Source organism: Sycon ciliatum, chromosome 9 (genome assembly GCF_964019385.1).
Source record: "Sycon ciliatum chromosome 9, ocSycCili1.1, whole genome shotgun sequence".
In the NCBI taxonomy this organism is placed as follows: Eukaryota; Metazoa; Porifera; class Calcarea; order Leucosolenida; family Sycettidae; genus Sycon; species Sycon ciliatum.
In genome coordinates this window covers 29,890,753-29,911,281 of record NC_088651.1, presented here as the reverse complement: position 1 = coordinate 29,911,281, position 20,529 = coordinate 29,890,753, and the positions used below count along the sequence as shown (strand labels likewise).

At 48.5% G+C, this 20,529-nt stretch overlaps 1 protein-coding gene across 1 annotated transcript in view; it reads right to left on the bottom strand.

Annotated features, from left to right (window-relative positions):
• Positions 1–1,817: 1,817 nt before the first annotated feature.
• The window catches only part of LOC135824423 (protein slit-like), a 298,036-nt gene continuing 279,324 nt past the window's right edge, over positions 1,818–20,529 (bottom strand). Inside the window, exon 13 of the mRNA XM_065337158.1 lies at positions 1,818–2,182. Coding sequence (XP_065193230.1) covers positions 1,818–2,182 — 365 coding nt within the window. The remainder of the gene's footprint in view (positions 2,183–20,529) is intronic.

The window sequence follows — 20,529 nt, the reverse complement described above, 5'->3', positions numbered from 1 at the left end:
ATCAGTCCGTCGGCAAGTCTCTGGAGTGTGCTGTTCAAGCTGCACTATATTTCAAGTCCGGCCCAGCTGACAGATATGCTGCCACCTGCTGCCCCTGAGCAAGCCCGCCCCAAAACCCGCCACCAACATCAAGTGAAACACTCCCATGCCTTCCAGTTGTCAAATCCCCTCCCCACAACAAGTCCTGACATCCTACACTGATCCTTCCTGTTCGGCCTAATAACAACATGGGATGCCCTCTGCCATCCTGAACGCTCCCCATTCAAGGCAGTGTTGCAACGCTTCACAGTAGCAGTGTAAAGGTACCTCCTCGAGCAAAAAAGTGGGACTGCTGTCGGCGTGTACACCACAGACTGATGGCCTAACTGCTTCTTCTTTCTTTCACTTTTTCACCCCGCCCCGGTGCGCGTTGTATGCGAGTATACCAAGACCTCTGGTCAGAGGACTCCACAACGCTCCACCTACACAGCTGAGCTAGTGGATACTAGTAGTCAGCCCCGACTCAATAGTTGTTTGTTCTCTCAACCCACAACATTTGTGTTTTAGTCGTTTCTTCGTTCTCCCTGCATGCAACTTGTTATCTTTCTTGTAATAATATTTAGTCTCGAGCCGGGTTTGTGTTCTTTGAAAAAAATATAAAATACACTTGAACACAGCCATGTGTGGTTGGTATGCCATATTAATGGGTAAGCGGTTCTCTAGATACGGCATGAACGAGACTTTTCACATTTTCCGCAGAACGACTGGCGATAACCTTCTGGACAACGATGAGATCATACTCAGTCTCGACGCTCCTCAGAAAGCAGGTGGGATTACCAAAGACTGGTATTCCGTGCCTCTGAATTGCACAAGCCGCGAGGAGTGGATTTCAAGAGAGGCAAAGTGAAGAGCCGGTCTGTGGATCACATCTGGAGTGCTGATCTAGTTGACGAATGGTTGTGGAACTTGCCTACTTCTTTCGGTGCTACATGTATCATGTGTGGAAACGAATCTGGTCATTTGTGGCTGTTGGTAGAACATCTACTTATGACATCGCATTTAGGTTTTTATCTCTATATTTAGACCCGGGTGGAAAGTCAAGGGATAATTTCTAAGGAGAAAAAGGACAAAAGAGCTACTTTGAAGTAAAAATTGAAATTACGCTTTAACTACCGGGATTATCCACTTACACCACCATTTGCCAGTTATGATTGCCAGTTAGGTGTAGAACGTCAGTACCGTTGGTCAGTGTCGTGCAATGTTATCGCATGAGCTGATTGTAAAGTAATAATTATGAGCCGCGCCATGACAAAAGGGTGCTTATGGCAAAATGTCACAAACTGAGGTATGGAAACAGCGCAATGGCTGAATTCTAACTGCTTCTGTTGCAAAAAACGCATTTAAAAAGATGGATAAATCGCAACGAAAACTAATCGAATTCAAAAAGAAAATGTGTACTCTCAATATTGCATACTCAACTTTCAAACGAGTTTTTCTCAGTTTGATGTCGCATGCCATAAGCACCCTTTTGCCATGTCGCGGCTCAATTGTTGTGCTAGTGTATAATAGAGCGTAACTTGTGGCTCGTTGGTCTCTTTCGTCTTATCTCTATATTTCTTGTTTATTGCATGTCTTCATTGATAATTTTATCAATAAAGTTCATCACCATTTTCTGGTAGCCAGGCCATTAACTTGGTGAGAAGGCATCGGTACCTGGTCATGTGATGATGTAAAGTAAAATACCACAGGCATAGTAGTTAGCTTGTCTTACTATCAGCGGACATCCCATTCAGCGGACATCCCATTCAGTGCCCTGAATTAATGACTTCTAGTCTAAATTATCCGTGTCTGGTACCTTCCCTCAAATTGTACTCACTATTTATTCGGGATTCAGGTGAGTAGTCCATGGTGCAGTTTCCATTTCCGCAGTCTTCTGCTGTGTTTTGGCAGTCTTCAGCTATGTAACAGTAGGATTGATTCAGGCTCAATTCGTTCTCACAAGTGCAAATGTAAGTAGAACCTGCTTTTTGGCATTGTGTGTATCCTAAACAAATTGGAAATTGTCCATTAGCTAGGCATGTGTATCCAGGTGATGAACAGGTCGGCGTAATAACTGCTACGGACTCATTACAACGGCAGTAGTAGTCAGCGCTTCCGTTATTGTTGAACTTCTGAAAATGTCCAGGTGCACAGGACTTTGACACTGGATAGCATAAGACATGAATATGCGAGATGTAATTTTACACTACACTGACAAGACATAACTGCCTGATACTTAGAAACAAAACACCCTTCAGGCTCATGAACATTTTGAAAGTTTTCACTAGTACGAAATACAGTTTCATGCCTGATCATCAAACAATGGACAATGGATTAAAATTAATAGAAAGGTTGTACTGCCCTTCCTACTTGCACTGGTTCTATCACCTCTCTAGTTTATTTAATCCATTGTCCATTTGATTTTGCCTGTATTTCACCTGATGATGAGGCATGAAACTATACTAGTGAAAACTTTTCAAATGTTCAAGAGCCTAAAGTGTGTCCTACTTCTAAGTTTAAAAAGGAGAAGAGACTAATAAGTTACTAGTTATGAATAACAGTTAAAGATAACTTATACAGTTACCAAACGAAAAACAACAAACTAACAAGGATATTGAGACATTCGACAACTGGACACCTACTTGAAGTAGCTCCAAAACATCTACGAAGCGCAAACCAAAAACCATCCAACTTGGAAGGCTGAGATGTAGAAAGTTCCAATTAGGCGTTGTTTTCGCACTACTTGACTGTAAAAGATACCGTTACCTTGGTGAACTGTTAGTCATACCTAGTCACGTATTGGTCCTTTTCTCGTCTTTACTTATTGTGTTGGTTCACCATCCGCATGTAAATAGACACACCTGATCAGCCGTCACCCGCAATATGGCAGGACGTACGTCATGGGAAACTACTAGTTATTGTTCCTAACTTGTCCTTCATTGTTACATGAACATCGCGTTTAGTAGAATACTGTAGTGAGTTTCGGCTTGTGGCAGTTCGTTTTCATAATTCGATGATACCATTTTTGATTTGGTCCGTCGATTCAGGTTTCGCAAGACGTCATGAAAATGTCCTTGGCAACTACGAAAACTGGAGGTAGCTTGGCGTACGGGTGTTTATATGCACACTTGCATGGATCATGGAATCGAGGTATAAAATGTGTACCTGGCAAAACATGTGCACAGGTCCTCCCTCGTTAGTAGATAATCTCTGGGCCATCGAATTTTGTATCTTTAACACAAGCATCTGCATGCCGCACTCACATAACGAGGAACCAGCTTGGGGAATAGGAGGGTTTGTCAATTGCTTCGCCAGGCTCGGAGTGAGTGAGTTAGGAGTGTTAGAGCTGTGCGAATGTTTGTGTATGGCAGCTGGGCAGGGCTGCAGAGGCTGAGTGAGCTCCATGCAGGCAGTTGGGGCAGGCCCTGCTGGGGAGACTGAGTGAGCCCTATGCAGGCAGTCGGGCAGAACTGCTGCGGAGGCGGAGTGATCCCTATGCAGGTAGCTGGGCAGGACCTGCTGGGGAGGCTGAGTGAGCTCTATGCAGGCAGCTGGGCAGGGCCTGCTGCGGAGGCTGATTGCTGAGGCCTGACAGGGCCTGCTGCGAAGGCTGAGTGATCTCTATCAGCGACACGAAAAAGAAAAGAGAAGGCACTATGAGGAGCCTGTGAGGCAGGTTGAGCAAGCCTCCTTTGTTCCGGCGATCATGTCAGCCAGTGGCGGAATGGGTCCAGCGTCAGAAGCAGTGTAGAAACGCATTGCTCATCTGTTGGCTGAGAAGTGAGGTGAGCACTGCTCTCATGTTAATCTTCAACATTACGTACAAACATCGAAGAAAAGTCTTCGATCAAGTCAACCAAAACACGATTCGAATGTCGAGGGCTCAGGCGATCATCCTCGTTCGAATCGTGTTTTGGTTGACTCGAAGACCTTTCTTCGATGTCTCAGCGACATCCCAAAAGGCCAAGCTCTAGCCAGCAGAGCCTGGAATTTTTGTAAAGCGTTCCTGTGGCGGCGCAACTCCTCCTGCCGCTCCAACAGGAAACAGTGGGAGTGATGAAGTCGCTGTTATTCCAGTTGAACTTTCGGAGCGGACTGACAGTCACACTCCGCCAGACGTGGAAGAACCTGTTGTCAGCGAGCAGCCATAACATGAAGAGCAGCGCACAGTGAAAAGTACCGCTGCCTATGTAAAGGATGCTTTGAGAGCGGTGAGAAATTGTTGGACTCGCATAAATAATTGCAGTTGATTCGCTCACATAAGGAAAAATTTATATGAAGACAATTTCATGGAGTCAGAAAAAGAAAGACAATAATTTCATGGAGTCAAAGAATAGAAAGACAATTTCATGGATTCAGGAACACGTGGTTGATTTTATAGACATGCATGCACAAATGATTGATAGATGAGAAGGTTGGAATTTATGGCAGATAATAAAAGTTTAACGAGGATATTCACAAAGTAAGTGTATCAATGGCAGAAAGAGCTTTTCGGAAGGGACGAGGGACATGTATCACTCTAAAACCAGAGGGGAGAGCATTCCAGAGAATGCTTCCCGAAACATCATGGTCGATCGTCCCATAGGCCGACGAAGAAAGGGAACTTGAAGCAAGTTCGACACTTGTCCCCGTGTGGTGCGCTGATCCTCCGCAACAGTCTCTGGGGCCGTTCGGGTGAATAACTGTTGAAGAAGGGGGCTACAGGAGGAGGTTCTTGACATCGGTTTTCAAAATGGCTGACCTGGGACAGTATCATGATGTCATCTACCCCCACCCCATCCCGCCTTGATCCCGGCCGCAACCCCCTCAGCCAAATCCTGGACACGCCACTGGTTATGGCATTTGTTAGATGCAGGATTTCCTTCAGCCTTCTGAAATCCTGTATCATGTGCATTCGTGGTTGTAGGCGTATAAATTTTAGTTTGAAATTTGCACCCTCCTGCGGAGCCCACGCTGCCTTGGGCAGTGGCTCGCTCGCCCACGTAACCGTCGGAGACCATCATGAACAATGGACTGATTAATTATTCACTTGTCCTGTCTTTCTAAATAACATGTTATTGCATATGTTCTTGTTTTAGTTTTTGGCATTTCTCGTACTTTGGAGTTATTTGTAGTTTTTGGAGAGTGAGCTCTATGCATGCAGCTGGGCAGGGCCCGCTGTGGGGGCTGAGCGAGCTCAATGCATGTAGCAGGGCAGGGCATGCTGGGGAGGCTGAGTGAGCTCTATGCAGGCAGCCGGGCAGGGCCTGCTGGGGAGGCTGAGTGAGCTCTATGAGCAAGGGCATTGAGGCGCATGATTGTACTACTGAGTGCAGTTCGTTTTTTTTGAGCTCGTAGATTTTTTGTCTCTTTTTCAGCCCAGCCGGCATCAGGCCGGACTGAAGGAAGGTATAGTATTTTTAGGTAGATAGTATAGTGTAGTTTTAGTCTAGGTAGGACACCGGTGGCAGGCCATCGTCATGGGTGAGCTTTCAAGTGAAGCCCAGACGAAACTGCTTTGTTCCCTCCCAGGGATCGAGCACTCGCTGTTAGGAGTTGTGCAGGCACTATCTTCCCTAACCACAGAAACCGCAGACAGTGCGGCGAGGATGAGCCGCAGAATTTCGGAGCTATCTGCAGAAGTCAAAGGACGAAAGGAGGAATTGGTCACCCTCAAGGCATCCGCCATTGCGAAATCGATGAGCAGCAGCAGGCCAAGGTAAAGGGCAGTTGGAGCTGGACACGCAACAACAAGCAGCAAACCGTCAACGGCTGTCACGGGGGACAAAGTACAATATGTACAGTGCACCGTAGCACAGAACACTCTGCGGAAACTCCATTGGCAACGCCTGTAGCAACGGACAGCGGTGGGGACGCGCACCGTGCCGGTTGTTGTGAGTCCCACGCTGCAGCCAAGCAGGCGGATATGTGTGCAACAGGTGAAGACGCCAACCGTTTGCAAAACTCTGGTTGGCTAGGCAACAAACCACAACAACAACGGTCTGTACCACCACTCTCCCCTGACAGTGACGTCTGGACAACAGTGTCAAACCACAAACCTCATGGACCGAAAAAGGCTATCTTCTTTGTGGGTAACCTAAAACGTAGTACCACAGCCGACCAGCTGACGACATATATCCAGCAGAGAGTAGCCACCACCACTGACAGAACGCTGAATGGACTATCTGCAAGCATTCTCAAGTCCAGTGCTGGTGAGCCAGCCCGGAAGTCTTCCGCTGCACATATTACAATGTATGCACGAGATGGTTGGCTACTACGATCGAGAAACTTCTGGCCAGGCCGGCTGTACTGCAGGAAGTGGCGATTCCGTGACACTGACGACTCATGGCCAGCAGGAACTGATGTCTCATCGCTTTACACTGACGACTTCTCACCAGCAGAAACTGATGACTCATCGCCATCAGGAACTGACGACTCATCGCCATCAGGAACTGGCGAAAGAAACCAGGCAGTATCTGACAGCAACGAGCTATTTCAGCCAGACATCGAAGTAGGAAACACGCTAGTGGCAGCAAAGGATAGCACAGCCAACAAGCTAGACTCTGCCAGGCCTCACACCCCGTGGAAAGGCACGGAGCCATGAGTCTACAATCTTTCCAGAGCACCCTGATTCCAAGAAAATAGACTCATGAACCCGCATGCTCAACCATTCTTCCCGCGACAGAAGCCACCCATCCAGGGATCATTGTTCAAATTACTGCTAACAAATGCATTTCGCCTGCTGAGTAAATTTGGAGAGTTTCAGCACACATTTATGTCCACCTGCCCGAACAGGGCAATCGTCACCGAGACGAAGCTTACCTCTGAGAAGTGTACAGCAATGGATGTCAAGCTACCTGGCTATTCACCGCCAATCCGCCGAGATCGTACAGCGCAAGGCGGTGGAGTCGCCGTCTGGGTACGTTCGGGCCTCGCCTACAGCCATATGAAGCAGATAACCTGCGGTGACCTGGAAGTCATATGGCTTACAGTGCAACTGCAAACAGGGTGTCGTGTTACAGTGTGTGCCGCTTATCGGCCAGGTTCTTTTGCAGATCATGACATCTCAATCCTGGAACATATTGACAGCACAATTGATCAAGTGCAACAGCAAGGCGCCAAGCTCGTAATTGCCGGGGAATTCAATGTGCACAACAGCAGTTGGCTTCAGAGCAGCAGGACGCCTCTAGCGGGCGAAACCGATGAGGACATAATTATGTGCCCTGCATGGCCTCACCCAGCATGTGGCAGAACCAGACCACGGAAACAACACTCTTGACCTGATAATGTCCGACTTCCAGGAGCCAGTGGAGGTAGATGTGCTGCCTTCTGTTGCCAAATGGAAAATCAGATCACGCTGTAGTTGTTGCCACATTCCGCGCTCGAGTGCAGCAAGAGAAGCGCACCCGCAGAACTATTTGGCGCTTCAACCAAGCAGATTGGAACCGTCTCCTCTCTCACCTTAGGAATACCAACTGGTCTGACATCATAACGGATGACCCGGACACTTCTTGCCAGCAGGTGACTGCCACGATATCCAACGCCGTCACCCAGTTCGTTCCGTCAAAGGCAATGACCACCAAGCCATCGGATCCAAAGTGGTGGACCCCGGAGTGCACGTGGGCAATGGCCATCAAAGACAGGCATTGGCGGTCCTGGAGGCGCTCCCCCCCGGACGTCATATTGAAACAACAATTTGCGACGTCTGTCAATGAGGCTGTTGCAACCCTCTTCCGAGCCCGTCAGGCTAAGGAGAACATCCTACGCCGCAGCTTATCAAACGGGTCCATGCACAGCAAGCAGCGGTGGACAAAGCTCAAGTGTGCAAGTGGCATGGGGCGCCATACAGATATACCGCTGATTGCTGACGCTGACGGCTACAAGTACGCAACAAGTGCAGAGAAATCAGAGGCATTTTGACGCTTCTTTGCAAAGAAGTGTAGCATCCCCGGCGACAATATCTCCGCTGCTGATCTCCCTCCCCACGACTTGCCCACATCCCAACCGATAAGTACCATTCACTTCCGACCTGGAGCAGTGCGTCGAGTTCTGGCTAGACTGGATACGTCAAAGGCATCGGGACCGGATGAAATATCTGCCCGGGTGCTCAAGGAGTGTGCCAAAGAACTAGCTTCACCACTGTGTCAGCTGTTTTCCCTCTGCTTCCGGCGAGGAATTCAACCCAAGATGTGGAAAACGGCAAACGTGGTTCCTATCCATAAAAAGGCTTCGCGTTCTGTGCTCAAGAACTACCGCCCTGTTTCGTTGCTAAGCATCATCTCGAAGGTGATGGAGACTATTGTGAACAGCCAGGTTACAAACCATCTGGAACACCATCAGCTCCTCACCTCCCACTAGTTTGGTTTCAGGAAAAGTTTGGGTACATCTGATGCTCTGCAGGCTCTGCATCATGCCTGGGTTAATGCTGTCGGGCGAAATGGAGTAGCTCGTATCCTCACTGTTGATATTGCTGGGGCATTTGATCGCGTGTCCCATGTTGGTGTCCTCCATAAGGCACGTAATGCAGGAGTCACTGGGCCACTCCACACATGGCTGTCGTCGTACCTGTCATCACGTTCATAACGATGCTTGGTGGGTGGCTATGCGTCTACCCAGTACCCCATAACTGCGGGCGTTCCCCAAGGCAGCATACTCGGCCCGACACTGTTTTTACTGTACGTAAATGATGCACCCTCTGTTCTGGTGGATGACGCCCGGCTGGAGGCATACGCAGACGACACCACACTTTACGCCATTGTCTCGAATGGAAGCGCGGCAGGTGCAGCGCACTCACTGCAACTGTCAATCGATCGGCTGAATAACTGGGGCCAGAAATGGAAGATTGCATTTGAGCCCACCAAATCCCAGGCAATGACTGCAACGCTCCGAAGAGCTGACTTACACCTCCCACCAATCATGTTTGGCAGAATACAAGTCCCGGAGGCAAACTTGATCACCCTCCTAGGCGTCCTCTTTTACCAGAAGCTGTCTTTTGGGGAGCACCTCCGGTCTGTTGCAACCCGGGCAAGGCAGCGACTTGGTCTTTTGCGCCGGTCAGCTCATCTTCTCCCACCAGATGGGCGCATAACCGTGTCCAAGGCATTCGTTCGCCCGCGGCTGGAGTACGCCCCACTTATCCGGACTTGTCTCCTTCTGATGTTGCTCGACCATTCTTTCAACTGACAACTGATAACCATCAGAACATGTTCATGTACTGCATGATGTAGGAGATCTTCAACAAGGTTTGTTGTTCTGGAAATGCGTAGGGTACCTGGCATAAGTAGGATATGACCCTCGTAGTCGGGTTACACCGTACTCTCATATAAACCCTTCCTGCTATCTCAGTCGGGATTTATATTCAGCCGATACACTGTATAACCCTCTGACTCGGGTTATATCCTCTACTTAGGATAGCTGCTAGCTGGGTAGTAGAGTCTACATTGTGTCCGTAGAGTAGTTGCCTATTTGGAATTGTCTCTGCCAAATTTAGTTGTTTGCCGCTACGCACAATAGGTTACGTAATAGATTTAGATCGATAGTTGATCGAGGCGTTGATCGAGTCCATGATCCACGGGAAACTGTTGCAGATTATTTGGTTCGAAAATTAAAAAATGCAAAAACAATTTTTTTTCACAATGGCCTATACATGGGCCGTTCAGCAAAATACAAGGGAGGGACAAGAAAAGCTAGAGCGTAGCTTTGTTGAAGCTGGGTGCGACATAAGCATTGCTAAGAAGCGCGAGAGTTTGCCGGTACAAGGGTTGCCCCATCGGTTTCGCTTCCCGGACACAGACACACGACATGGACGTCCACTGCCGAAGCCAGTCTTGCTTCCCGAGACATTCGGCAATCAGCCAGGGCAAGATTTCAGTACATACATGAGGCATTTCATCCACACATGCGAGCTTTCTGGGTACGGCGACGACCAAAAGCTACGGCTACTATCTGCTCGTCTTGTTGATACAGCTCACAAGATGAACTTAGAAGTTGCAACTTTGGCGGTAATAGTCATGAAGTTGATTGTTCCAACTAGGAACACACGCTTCTTGCCGAACTTGACACTTGACTCACTCACGACTGCCATCCGGAGCACACGAAGAGCACTTCGCACCTTCCACTCGGCAAACCTGCAAGAAAGCACCACTCCCTGCTCAATACACGGTGTTTCGGGGAATTCACCCCTCATCAGTTGAGCTTGAGTAGGCTGAGGAAGATTGTGCCTGAAAAGCACCACTTATATACTGCTCTCCAGGCCAAACCATCACCAGGGAGACAAACTTACAGAGGCTTTTTTTGCAGCGCGACAAACACCTCGTGAAGCTCCAGGTAGCAGCGTGGCAAGAAGCGTGTGTTCCTAGTTGGAACAATCAAATTCATGACTATTACCGCCGAAGTCGCAACTTCTAAGTTCGTATTGTTGTTGCTGTTGTTTTTTATTTGAATTCGCAATACCAAACGGGCAATAAGCCCAATTAAATGGAAGCGAATAAAAGAATGCTAAGAATGAGGCATTGGGGTGGATATTATTTCAAGTGGAAATACTGATCCCGCGAGGTACTACAAATAGGTACAGTGAAAATCTGAAAAGGCCACGGTACTTTCGTTTACTATTCTGGAAACAGCTACATAAAGAAGGAAAAACAACAAGAAAGACGTTTTATCTCATGTGTTGGACAAACAGAGCTAACAGGAAAAGACCGTTCGTTATAATAATTATGCCTATACATACTGTCCGTAGTAGTAGTAGTATTTAGTATTTGACTAGGGGAGTCCCAACAGGCATGGCCTTGTTACAGGAAACCCTAGGTGAATCTTTGTGAGGTGAGCAAAAGTACCAGCAGATTGTGCCTGACGACAGTTTGGAGGAAGAGTGTTCCACCGACCTGCCGCCAGAAAAGAAACTGAGCGCAGTCCATACCCAATATGCACAGTAGGTAATACTAAGGCAGCTGTATCCTGACCACGAGTACGAGCATTTGTGTGCGGGCCAACTGAACGCAGGAGAAACAGTGACTGAAGGAGGTGGCTAGCAATTGATGACAAGCAGCGATAGACCAAAACGTATAGTTTCAAATTTACTCTTTGCTCAAACGAATACAGATGACACCGTTGTAAAACTAATGCAGTTGGTGTGTGTGTGTGTGGGGGGGGGTGCATGTCACTGTTTCTCTTCTTTAAAAACGTTTATGGCCTGAGAGTGTACGGGTACACGGCTGCTGCGAAATCGGCCACGGCTTTGCAGGAACGTACACTGGCTGGCAGAGTGTTCCACAGCGCAGGTCCACGGAAGAACGGTCGGCGAGTGCCTGTATTCGTCCTGGCCAGCGGGAGAATGAGCCCGGCGTTGGCTTGATGTCGAGTTTGGGGCCGTGGTTGCGGGCGTCAGCTGCTTTGAAAGCGCTGTACTTCATTGGCCGTTCAGGCCGCGCCAGATGAGATCGAGGAGTCGGTGGTGTTGTGTCTCCTCGAATTTGCGGAGGGATATGCTCTCCCTTTGGTGGCTTACCGAAGATGTGGGTGGTAGGCTGAACACAGCGCGGATGGCACGGTTCTGAAGACGTTGGAGTTTCCCTAGAGCAAAAGCTGAGAGGGACGTGCTATAGGCCACACTTCCATATAATCAAGAGTACATAACCCCCCAGAGTGTGCAACGCCGATCCAGCTCTGTGTAGGGTCTTGGTCGAGCGAAATCGGATCTTCTGATGTCATGCGTACACTTCACACCAGCGCAAGGCCGGTCTCGAGGCAGGGCACCATTGTTTTTGATCCAAGAGTACCCGCGACTCCCCGGGTTCCCCTCATATGTGTACGGTATTATGACGCAAAGATCCGATTCCGCTCGACCAAGACCCTATGCAGAGCTGGATCAGGCGTTGCACACTCTGGGGGTTATGTACTCTTGATATAATAGGTCAGGCATCACAACGGATTTTAGGTATTGGACGCTGGCCTTCTGGGAAAGGTATCGCCGGGCTCGCCACAATGCTCCGACTTTCCTGTTCACCTTCGCTGTAACATCGTGGATATGGTGGTCCCAGGTCAGTTGCTTGGTGATGGTTAAACCCAATTACTTGGCCGCAGTACAAGCAGGTAAGCGGGTCTGATGGAAATTTACAGCGATACTGGTTTGCGCATCCCTCCCACAGATGGACAGAACTTGACTTTTGAGTTCATTCAATATCAGGCCGCGGTTTTTGAGCCAGTCGGCCAGCGCAGTGACGGATGACGACAGTCCCAGTGAAATAGTTGCCGTGTTGGAACCACTTTGGTATAGTGCCATATCGTCAGCAAATTGTATACTAGTGGTCGGGTGAGCTACTGCAGCTACCGCTCGGGTGTATATATTTGTTAGGTACCTCCTCCCGTACCTTTTCTAGCTGGCCTGCATGCACTTGCGTACTCACCTTTTGTCTCCTTTTGTTCCATTGGCCTGGGTAGCTACTTGCGCGCCCATATTTGCCATAGCTACCCAGGCCCTTTATCTTGCTGTTCAGACTTGATCTCTTCCTCTCTTTTCTCACTCTTCAATAATCACAATGTAGTCGTTTCGTTCGTCTTGGTCTCTTGTCTCGTCGTCTATAATAAATGTCGTTCCCCCAACCTACCTGTTCCCATTGTAATGTCTGGATAATGTGTCGTCAGTCGTCCTGTTTCGAACTCAACATTGGCGCCCGATTATTGAGCGACCCACGACCCTGAGATCATCCCATGCCCAGCCGTCCTCAACTGCCATTCGTCTCGTCTATGTCAACCTCGTCTCGTCCATGTCAGTCTCGTCTCTCCTACGCCAACCTCGTCTCTCCTACGCCAACCTCGTCTCTCCTACGCCAACCTCGTCTGGTCTATGTCCACCTCGTCTCGTTCAAGCCATGCAGGTCAGCTACCTCTCTCTCTTTCTTTTTTTTGTATGCTTCTTCGTCAAATTTATTTTCCTGAATTTTGTAGTGTGTGCGCGCGCGTGTGTTCGTAAAACATTACCAAGTTAGGGATCCGATCATGGTGAGCCACGCTCTAATTTTTCGATGTGTAGCAAAAGTGTAACTAGGCCGTATTAGCCGTGCAAAATACTAGTAATTCACGTTCCTCGTCAAACTCCAATAGTTATTACACACTATAAGTAGTACAGGAATGATCTGTAGTGCATTTTTAGTAAACACTTTCGTGAGATCCGTGCGCGCATCCAATATATGTGTGTGTGTTTTTTCTCCTCCAGTCATTTTTTAAAATCTTTTTCTCTCTTTTTTTTCTCTCCGCGAGGACGCGGGATTTTTTTTCATGGAGGGGTGGTATGTTAGGTATCTCCTCCCGTACCTTTTCTAGCTGGCCTGCATGCACTTGCGTACTCACCTTTTGTCTCCTTTTGTTCCGTTGGCCTTGGTAGCTACTTGCGCGCCCATATTTGCCATAGCTACCCAGGCCCTTTATGTTGCCGCTCAGACTTGATCTCTTCCTCTCTTTTCTCACTCTTCAATAATCACAATGTAGTCGTTTCGTTCGTCATGGTCTCTTGTCTCGTCGTCTATAGTAAATGTCGTTCCCCCAACCTACCTGTTCCCATTGTAATGTCTGGATAATGTGTCGTCAGTCGTCCTGTTTCGAACTCAACATTTTGAATAAGATGGGCCCAATACAGATCCTTGGGGTACTCCACTTGTGCATACTGTAATGTTGCTCAGTTCGCTACCGATGCGGACTTGTTGTGTCCGGTTTGTAAGGTAGCTAACGAGCCATTTCATCACCGTATCGCCAACTCCAATTTCAAAGCAGTCCTGGATCATAATTGCATGCCGCACTTTGTCGAAGGCCTTCGACATGTCAAGGAAGGTAACTCCAGAGGAGTCCTTCTTGTCTCGAGCCATTTGCAGCTGATCAACCAGTAAGGCTAGTGCATCACCCGTCGAGTGCTGCCGGCGAAATGCAAACTGAGTTTCCGGGATAGCGTCGGTGTGGTCGAGGTGCCGTACAAGCTTCCGCTGGACCAGCTTTTCCAGCAACTTTGACAAAATCGGAAGTAGCGACACTGGTCTATAGTTTGTCGGCTGAGACGGATTCCCAGACTTAAACAGCGGGCTTACAGCCGCCAACTTGAAGTCGGCAGGCACTGCACCAGATTTCAGTGACAGGTTGAAGAGTGTGGTGACAGATGGTGTGAGAACGTCAGCACAGGACTTCAGGAGGAATCCTGGGACACCATCGCTGCCCGTTGCTTTGGCAGGGTTGACTTGACTTAGTAGACGGTAGATTACGGAACAAGAGGCTGGCTGGAACGTGTGCAGGCTATCCGATGGAAGTGGGCAGACGGGAGAGGCTAGGCATGATGGGCGCTTTGGATCCCTCACAATGTCACGAAACACGTTGGCTACCTCTTCGATGTTGCAGGTTGGTTCGGTTTTCTGCTTCCTGCGTCTGGTGACGGTATTGATGACTTTCCAAATCTGACGTAGGTTTCTGGAATGTTGTTGGCATTGACGGGCGAAGTACTCATTCCTACAACGGCGATACATGTTCGTTGCCTGAGTTCGAACCTTCCGGTACTGCTGGAGGAGTTGAACATTTCCTTTGTCGGCCAGCCAAAGGCGATGATACCTTTTCTTCTTCCTGTCCAACTGATAAATGTCGCGGTTTGACCAAGGCACAGTTTCTGCAGATTTCATTGCCCCTTGTACAAGCGGGGCATGTGTGTCCAATACAGTCATAAATCGATCGTGCCAGAGCTCCCAGTAAGTGTCGACATCGGCATCAGAGGGGAAATCTTGCGCGAAGCAATATTTTAAGGTCCTTGCGAAATAGCTGAATATCGATTTTGTGCAACTTACGTGTTGGTGGAGCACGCACGCACTTCTTCGTCTGTACAGCAAAGGTCATAGTAGCACGGACGGTAAAGTGGTCACTTATGGTGGACGGAACAATCGTGCACGTTGACACTGAGTTCTCTGTATAAAGGACTAAATCTATGGTGCTACCTTGGGGACAGAGAGGTATAATCCTTGTCGGGGACAGCACGTGGTTTGTGAGGCTGTATGCGACATCTTCAAGGTGATGACGTTGCGCCATTCTCTGGCCTTGGAACATGTCCACATTGACGTCTCCTACAACGGTCATTGATGTTGTCACCAGAGACGCTCTATGGAAGGCAGAGTCCAGGAGAGTCCAGTACGCGACAGGCTCCTGCGGGGGACGATATACACATCCGAACAGGTGCTTCTGGGACTTTGATCGCAGCAGTATCCAGACGGCTTCCACGCCGTCTAGGCAGAGATTTGGCTGTGGCGTGATGGGAAGTGATGATTTGTAGTAGATACATACACCGCCTCCAGTCCTGTTTTCGCGGTCACATCTGGTAAGGTTATAACCTGGGATTTGTACTTCTCCGTCAGAGATCGCCCTGTTCAGCCATGTTTCGGCTATACACAGGATGTCGTACTTGGGGATCAGTGCGGTTAGAGCATGGACCTTGAAGCGGAGACTGCATACGTTAATGAACCCTAAGGACAAGTGGGATGTGTCGTGGCTGGTACATGATCGCAGATTTCGGTTGCTCATTGGTATGAAAGATGATGCTAGGGGATTTACTGATGTAGAGAAAAGGAAGAACTAATGTGTGTGAAATTTCCTACCATTTTCAATGTAATATACATGACTATTTTGTTGAATGAGGATACATTATGTAGCAGTGGTGTACGTACGTCCGAGGTTGGGCTTGTTAGCGACTGCAGGTGTCGTTAGCCGCCTGGCTGTGCCTGCGGGCGCTAGCTGCTTGTTGTCCCTCACGCGGACGTGCGACTAGTTGTTGGAGGTGACAGCGTTGCGAATAGCTATACTGGCTGTCAACGGCTGTTTATCACAACTCCATGAGCGACTCTGACTCACGCTGCTATCTGGAGCTTCACGAGGTGTTTGTCGCGCTGGAAAAAAAGCGTCTCTGTAAGTTTGTATCCCTGGTGATGGTTTGGCCTGGAGAGCAGTATATAAGTGGTGCTTTTCAGGCACAATCTTCCTTAGCCTACTCAAGCTCAGCTGATGAGGGGTGAATTCCCCGAAACACCGTGTATTGAGCAGGGATTGGTGCTTTCTTGCAGGTTTGCCGAGTGGAAGGTGCGACGGGCTCCTCGTGTGCTCCGGATGGCAGTCGTGAGTCAGCCAAGTGTCAAGTTCGGCAAGAAGCGTGTGTTCCTAGTTGGAACAATCAACTTCAGCTCACAAGATGTTTACCGAAATCCTAACCCACACGCCTGACATAAACGTTTCCAACGCAGTCGAGGCACTTCATGTCCCTCTTGAGCCGCCCTAGCAAGCCCTCATGCACGAGTCCAGTCTTCGCCAATGAGTGAAGCTGGCGAGTGAAACTCAACACGGGTATGCCACGAAACTCGTCGAGCCTGTCTAGGACAGCAAGGCCACTGCTTGATTCCATGCTTCTGCAATTATTTATTGATGGGCAGGCATCAAAGGATTTGCGCTTGGCGTGGGCGTCACCTCGCACCACTGATTTGGATGCGGCGGTCCAAAAGGCATTCGAGGTAGGTGTTATCTATGCTCGCGAGCAGTGCCGCACTGTATCTACTGAGTAGATTCTACGCAAAGCCCCCCGTATTTTCTGCTGCTGCCGTGGCTACGGAAATGAAGCCTGGTCGCACTGCTCGTGGTCGTGACCCCTACACAACAATCGGTCCACTGCATTTGAAAGCGGAATCTGAGCGAGGCGCTTTTGTAGAAATTTGATTCGCGTCTCTCTGCTTTGGAGGCGAAAATGGACAGAGTGAGCCTGTATCGCCCCAACCGACCACAGCAAGACCATTTACGATTTGTTGCTCTCGGTGCTGGTGCGCCTAGCCGTAGTCGTTGCCAGAGTATTTCCAGGCCTGTCCGTGGAGTGTACCATGGATGTGGTGAAGAGGGCCACTTCATTGCGTCATACCCACACTCCTCAAAAACCTAGGTTGGACTGGTGACACGGGGCCGCCGTCAGTCGTCCGAGTGGAGCATCTCGAGGAGGCATGTGGTGCTGTCTCACCCATTATTTTGCACATTGATGTTTGTCTTTCGTCTTCGTCTTCGTCTCCTGTTGTTGCTCTTGTTGATTCTGGTTCAAGTGTGTCGTTAGTGCATTGTAAATTGTTGCCTAATTTGACAGAGCGACCTCCTCTAGAGTCTGCTCCGCGGTTGTGTGCAGTCAATGGCGCATAACTTCCTGTCGTTGGATCCATTGATTTGTGTATGTCGCTTGGAAACTTAGCTCTCCAGCACATGGTTGTTGTGTATCCCTGGTATTCACTGCGACATGATTCTTGGTTCCGATTTTCTGTTGCAGGATGGTGGTGTGTTAGATATTGCTCGTGGTGTTGTGATGTTTGGCGATTTGTCTGTTCCGTTGCATGTTTCTGGTTCTTGGTGTCCTCCGTCACGTACGCCCTATGATCGTATTGTTCCGCGTAATACTTCCTCCTCGTGTGATACTCAAACTCCCCATTCTGAATCTGATGCATGCTCCAACGATGTACTTGTTTCGTCGTATTCTTCTCGTGTTGCCCTCGACGATGAGTTGTCGGTGCCTGCTGGCCATGTTGTGCTAGTACCATGTGTCTATGTGAATGCTTGTTCGGAAACTCTCGATTGTGCTGCTGATCCACTAGAGTCGTTTGTGGATAAGTTTCCTACGTTGTCGGTGACAACTGCACTTGTAACAGTGGGTCCCGATCACTCACACAATGTCATTGTCATGACAATTGAGAATCATGCTGAGCATAATATTCTTATACATGAAAACCCCAATATTGCCGAAATGTCTCCTCTCATTATGGATGATGATGATGAAGATGACGCCTCCGTTTCATTCGTCACCACTGATCACACACCTGAACTCACAGAACAGCGCAAGGCTACCATTCATGAATACGTTAAATCACAACAAAACCTCTCATCCAAAACCAAAAGCATGCTCACCACACTCCTTATTGATAATCACGACCTATTTATATTGCATGAAGACCACTATGGCTATTGTGACATATTTCCGCAAAAATTGATACAATCACACATACTCTTATTAAGCAAGCAGCTCGGCACATTCCATATCACCCACGCGTTGCTCTGCAGACGTTATTGGTTGAGTTACTCGAGAAGGGTATCGTCCAAGAGTCATCCAAGAGTCTATCAGTCCGTTGGCGTCTCCGATCGTGTTGGTTCCTAAGAAGAATGGTTACTTGCGACTTTGCGTTGACTTTCGTAAGTTAAACGGTGTCACGAATCTGGAAGCCTATCCGATCCCACGGGTGGAGGACATGGTCGATTCGCTAAGTTGCTGTAAGTGGTTTTCGTCGCTCGATCTTGCGTCTGGGTATTGGCAGATTGCAATTGATCCGGACGACGGAGCGAAGACCGCATTTACAACACCTTTGGGCCTGTATGAGATTACAGTGCTGCCGATGGGGTGCAGGAATGTTCCTGGCACCTTCCAGAGAGCTATGGAAGCTGCTCTTCTTGGGCTTTGTAATGCTGCTGCTCACTCTTTTTGCCGTGTCTTCTTCGATGATGTTTTGAATGCGAACGAAACATTGTCAGGCCAAGTTTTAATTTTGTCGCGAGTCTTTGAGCGTGTGCGTTCAGCAGGCGTGCGTTTCAATTAGGAGAAATGTTCCTTTTTCCGGCCGGATGTCGCGTTCCTTGGGCACCGCGTGTCGGCAGACGGAATTGCCCCCGGTCCGAACAAGGTTTCCGCGATTCTTGGGTGGAAGACGCCGAAGTCCGTCACTGCCGCCAGGCCATTCCTTGGTTTCGCGGGTTATTACCACCGATTCATCCGTGGGTTTGCGCAGCGGTCAGCAACACTGACAGCTCTCACTGGCAAGAATGCGCAATTTGTTTGGACGAAAGCTTGCGACGCTTCCTTCCTCGCCCTCAAGTCTGCGCTATCCAGTGCTCCGGTTATGGCATTCCCGGACTTCGGACAGATAATTCTGCATTAACTGCGTCGCGGGCAAGCAAGGACCTCGTGGTCGGAAAGCTCGATGGATGGATGCTTTGGCCGCATTCGACTTTACTGTTGTTCATCGCCCGGGGTTTCGACACAGGAATTCTGATGCCATGTCCCCTGTCCTGGTGACAGATGTGCCGTCTCCTCCGCCGAATCCGCCGCCTATTGCCCGTGATGTTCCGTTTTCAGCTGCTGCTGAAGTGCCACTTGCTGCTGTTGGTCCTCCGGCTGCTGAGATTGTTCCTCCTGCCGTTTTTGTTTGTCCTCCTGGTGCCTCTGCCGCTGGACCGTCGTCACCTGATTATTTCAAGCTTCTGAGTCTTCTTGCTCCGTCTGATCCTGTTCTGGCTGTGAGTTTCTGCAGTTATGATGCTGTCAGTGGCAAGTTTGTTCGTCCGCCTGAAGCCGTATCCCGTCCTCCTGACTATCAACCACCCGCCGTTACTACTTCTCGTTCTGACCCGCTGACGCTACCTGATGATGGTTCGCCACTTCAGCCGCCGTCCTCTGGTCCAGTTAGTACTTCTTCTCCTGTTTCTCTTCGTTCTGGCCGTGTTCACACTGTACCTGCTCGACTAGCTGACTATATCCTGGACTGAGTTTATTATTTGTTTGTTTTTCTTTTGTTTGTTTCCTAGGTATTTCGTCCATTCCCGTGGACGTAAATTTTCTTGGGGGGGGGGGCGCACAGTGTAATGGGTGTATTTATGCTACGACCTGTACATACTCACTATTCATATTTCCCGCTCGTTCCCCTTGACGATGAGAGCCACCCATGTATAGAAGAGCGCATGCTCCTGTGGATCTCTAGTGTTGTCTGAGTTGTTGTTGTCCTGTTCTCCTTTTCATTCTTGTCTACACTCTTGTCGAAATACTTTCCATACTCAATACTATAAAACCCCTGTGTTCTGGTGTGAGGGCACTTCATTTAGCCGAAAGCTTGCAGTGCTGTGGGAATTGGTGTGTCCACCCTACTACTCTCCATTCTCCTATCCTCGTGATTTTTCACTCCGAGTGTATACATTTTATTGTATTTGTATTTGTATTTATATCATTATCTCACGGCACATCATGATGACGGCCAGTAAAACTGAGACAAGGGCGAAAGCCAACCACAGCAGGAAAACAGATAAAAGAATACAAATAAGAGGCAAAGAAGGCAAAGGAGGAGACAAACCAGCAGAATATACATGAAACCTATAATTGAGCAGAGATTTTAGCAACAAAATTATCCATCGACGTGCTGGTCTTTAGTTTCATAATTCTCTCCAGTCACAAATTACATTGATAATTGTGACAAAAAAACGTTCTATAATACTTTAATCGTCGCCATGGTTGTGATATGAGTGCAAATAGAGTTGTATTCATTGCTTTATTAAGATTATTCTCTCCACGTCCCCTTTCTTAGTAACACAGCGATTAATTTTGTTGAAACGGTGCTCGTTCTGAATCAACATTATCTTGATGACAATGGGGGATGATGAAAGAATTCCACATGCAATGTACCAGGCATTGCTTTGGCTCTTTTTTTAATGGTTTTCACCATCAATGTCGTAGCA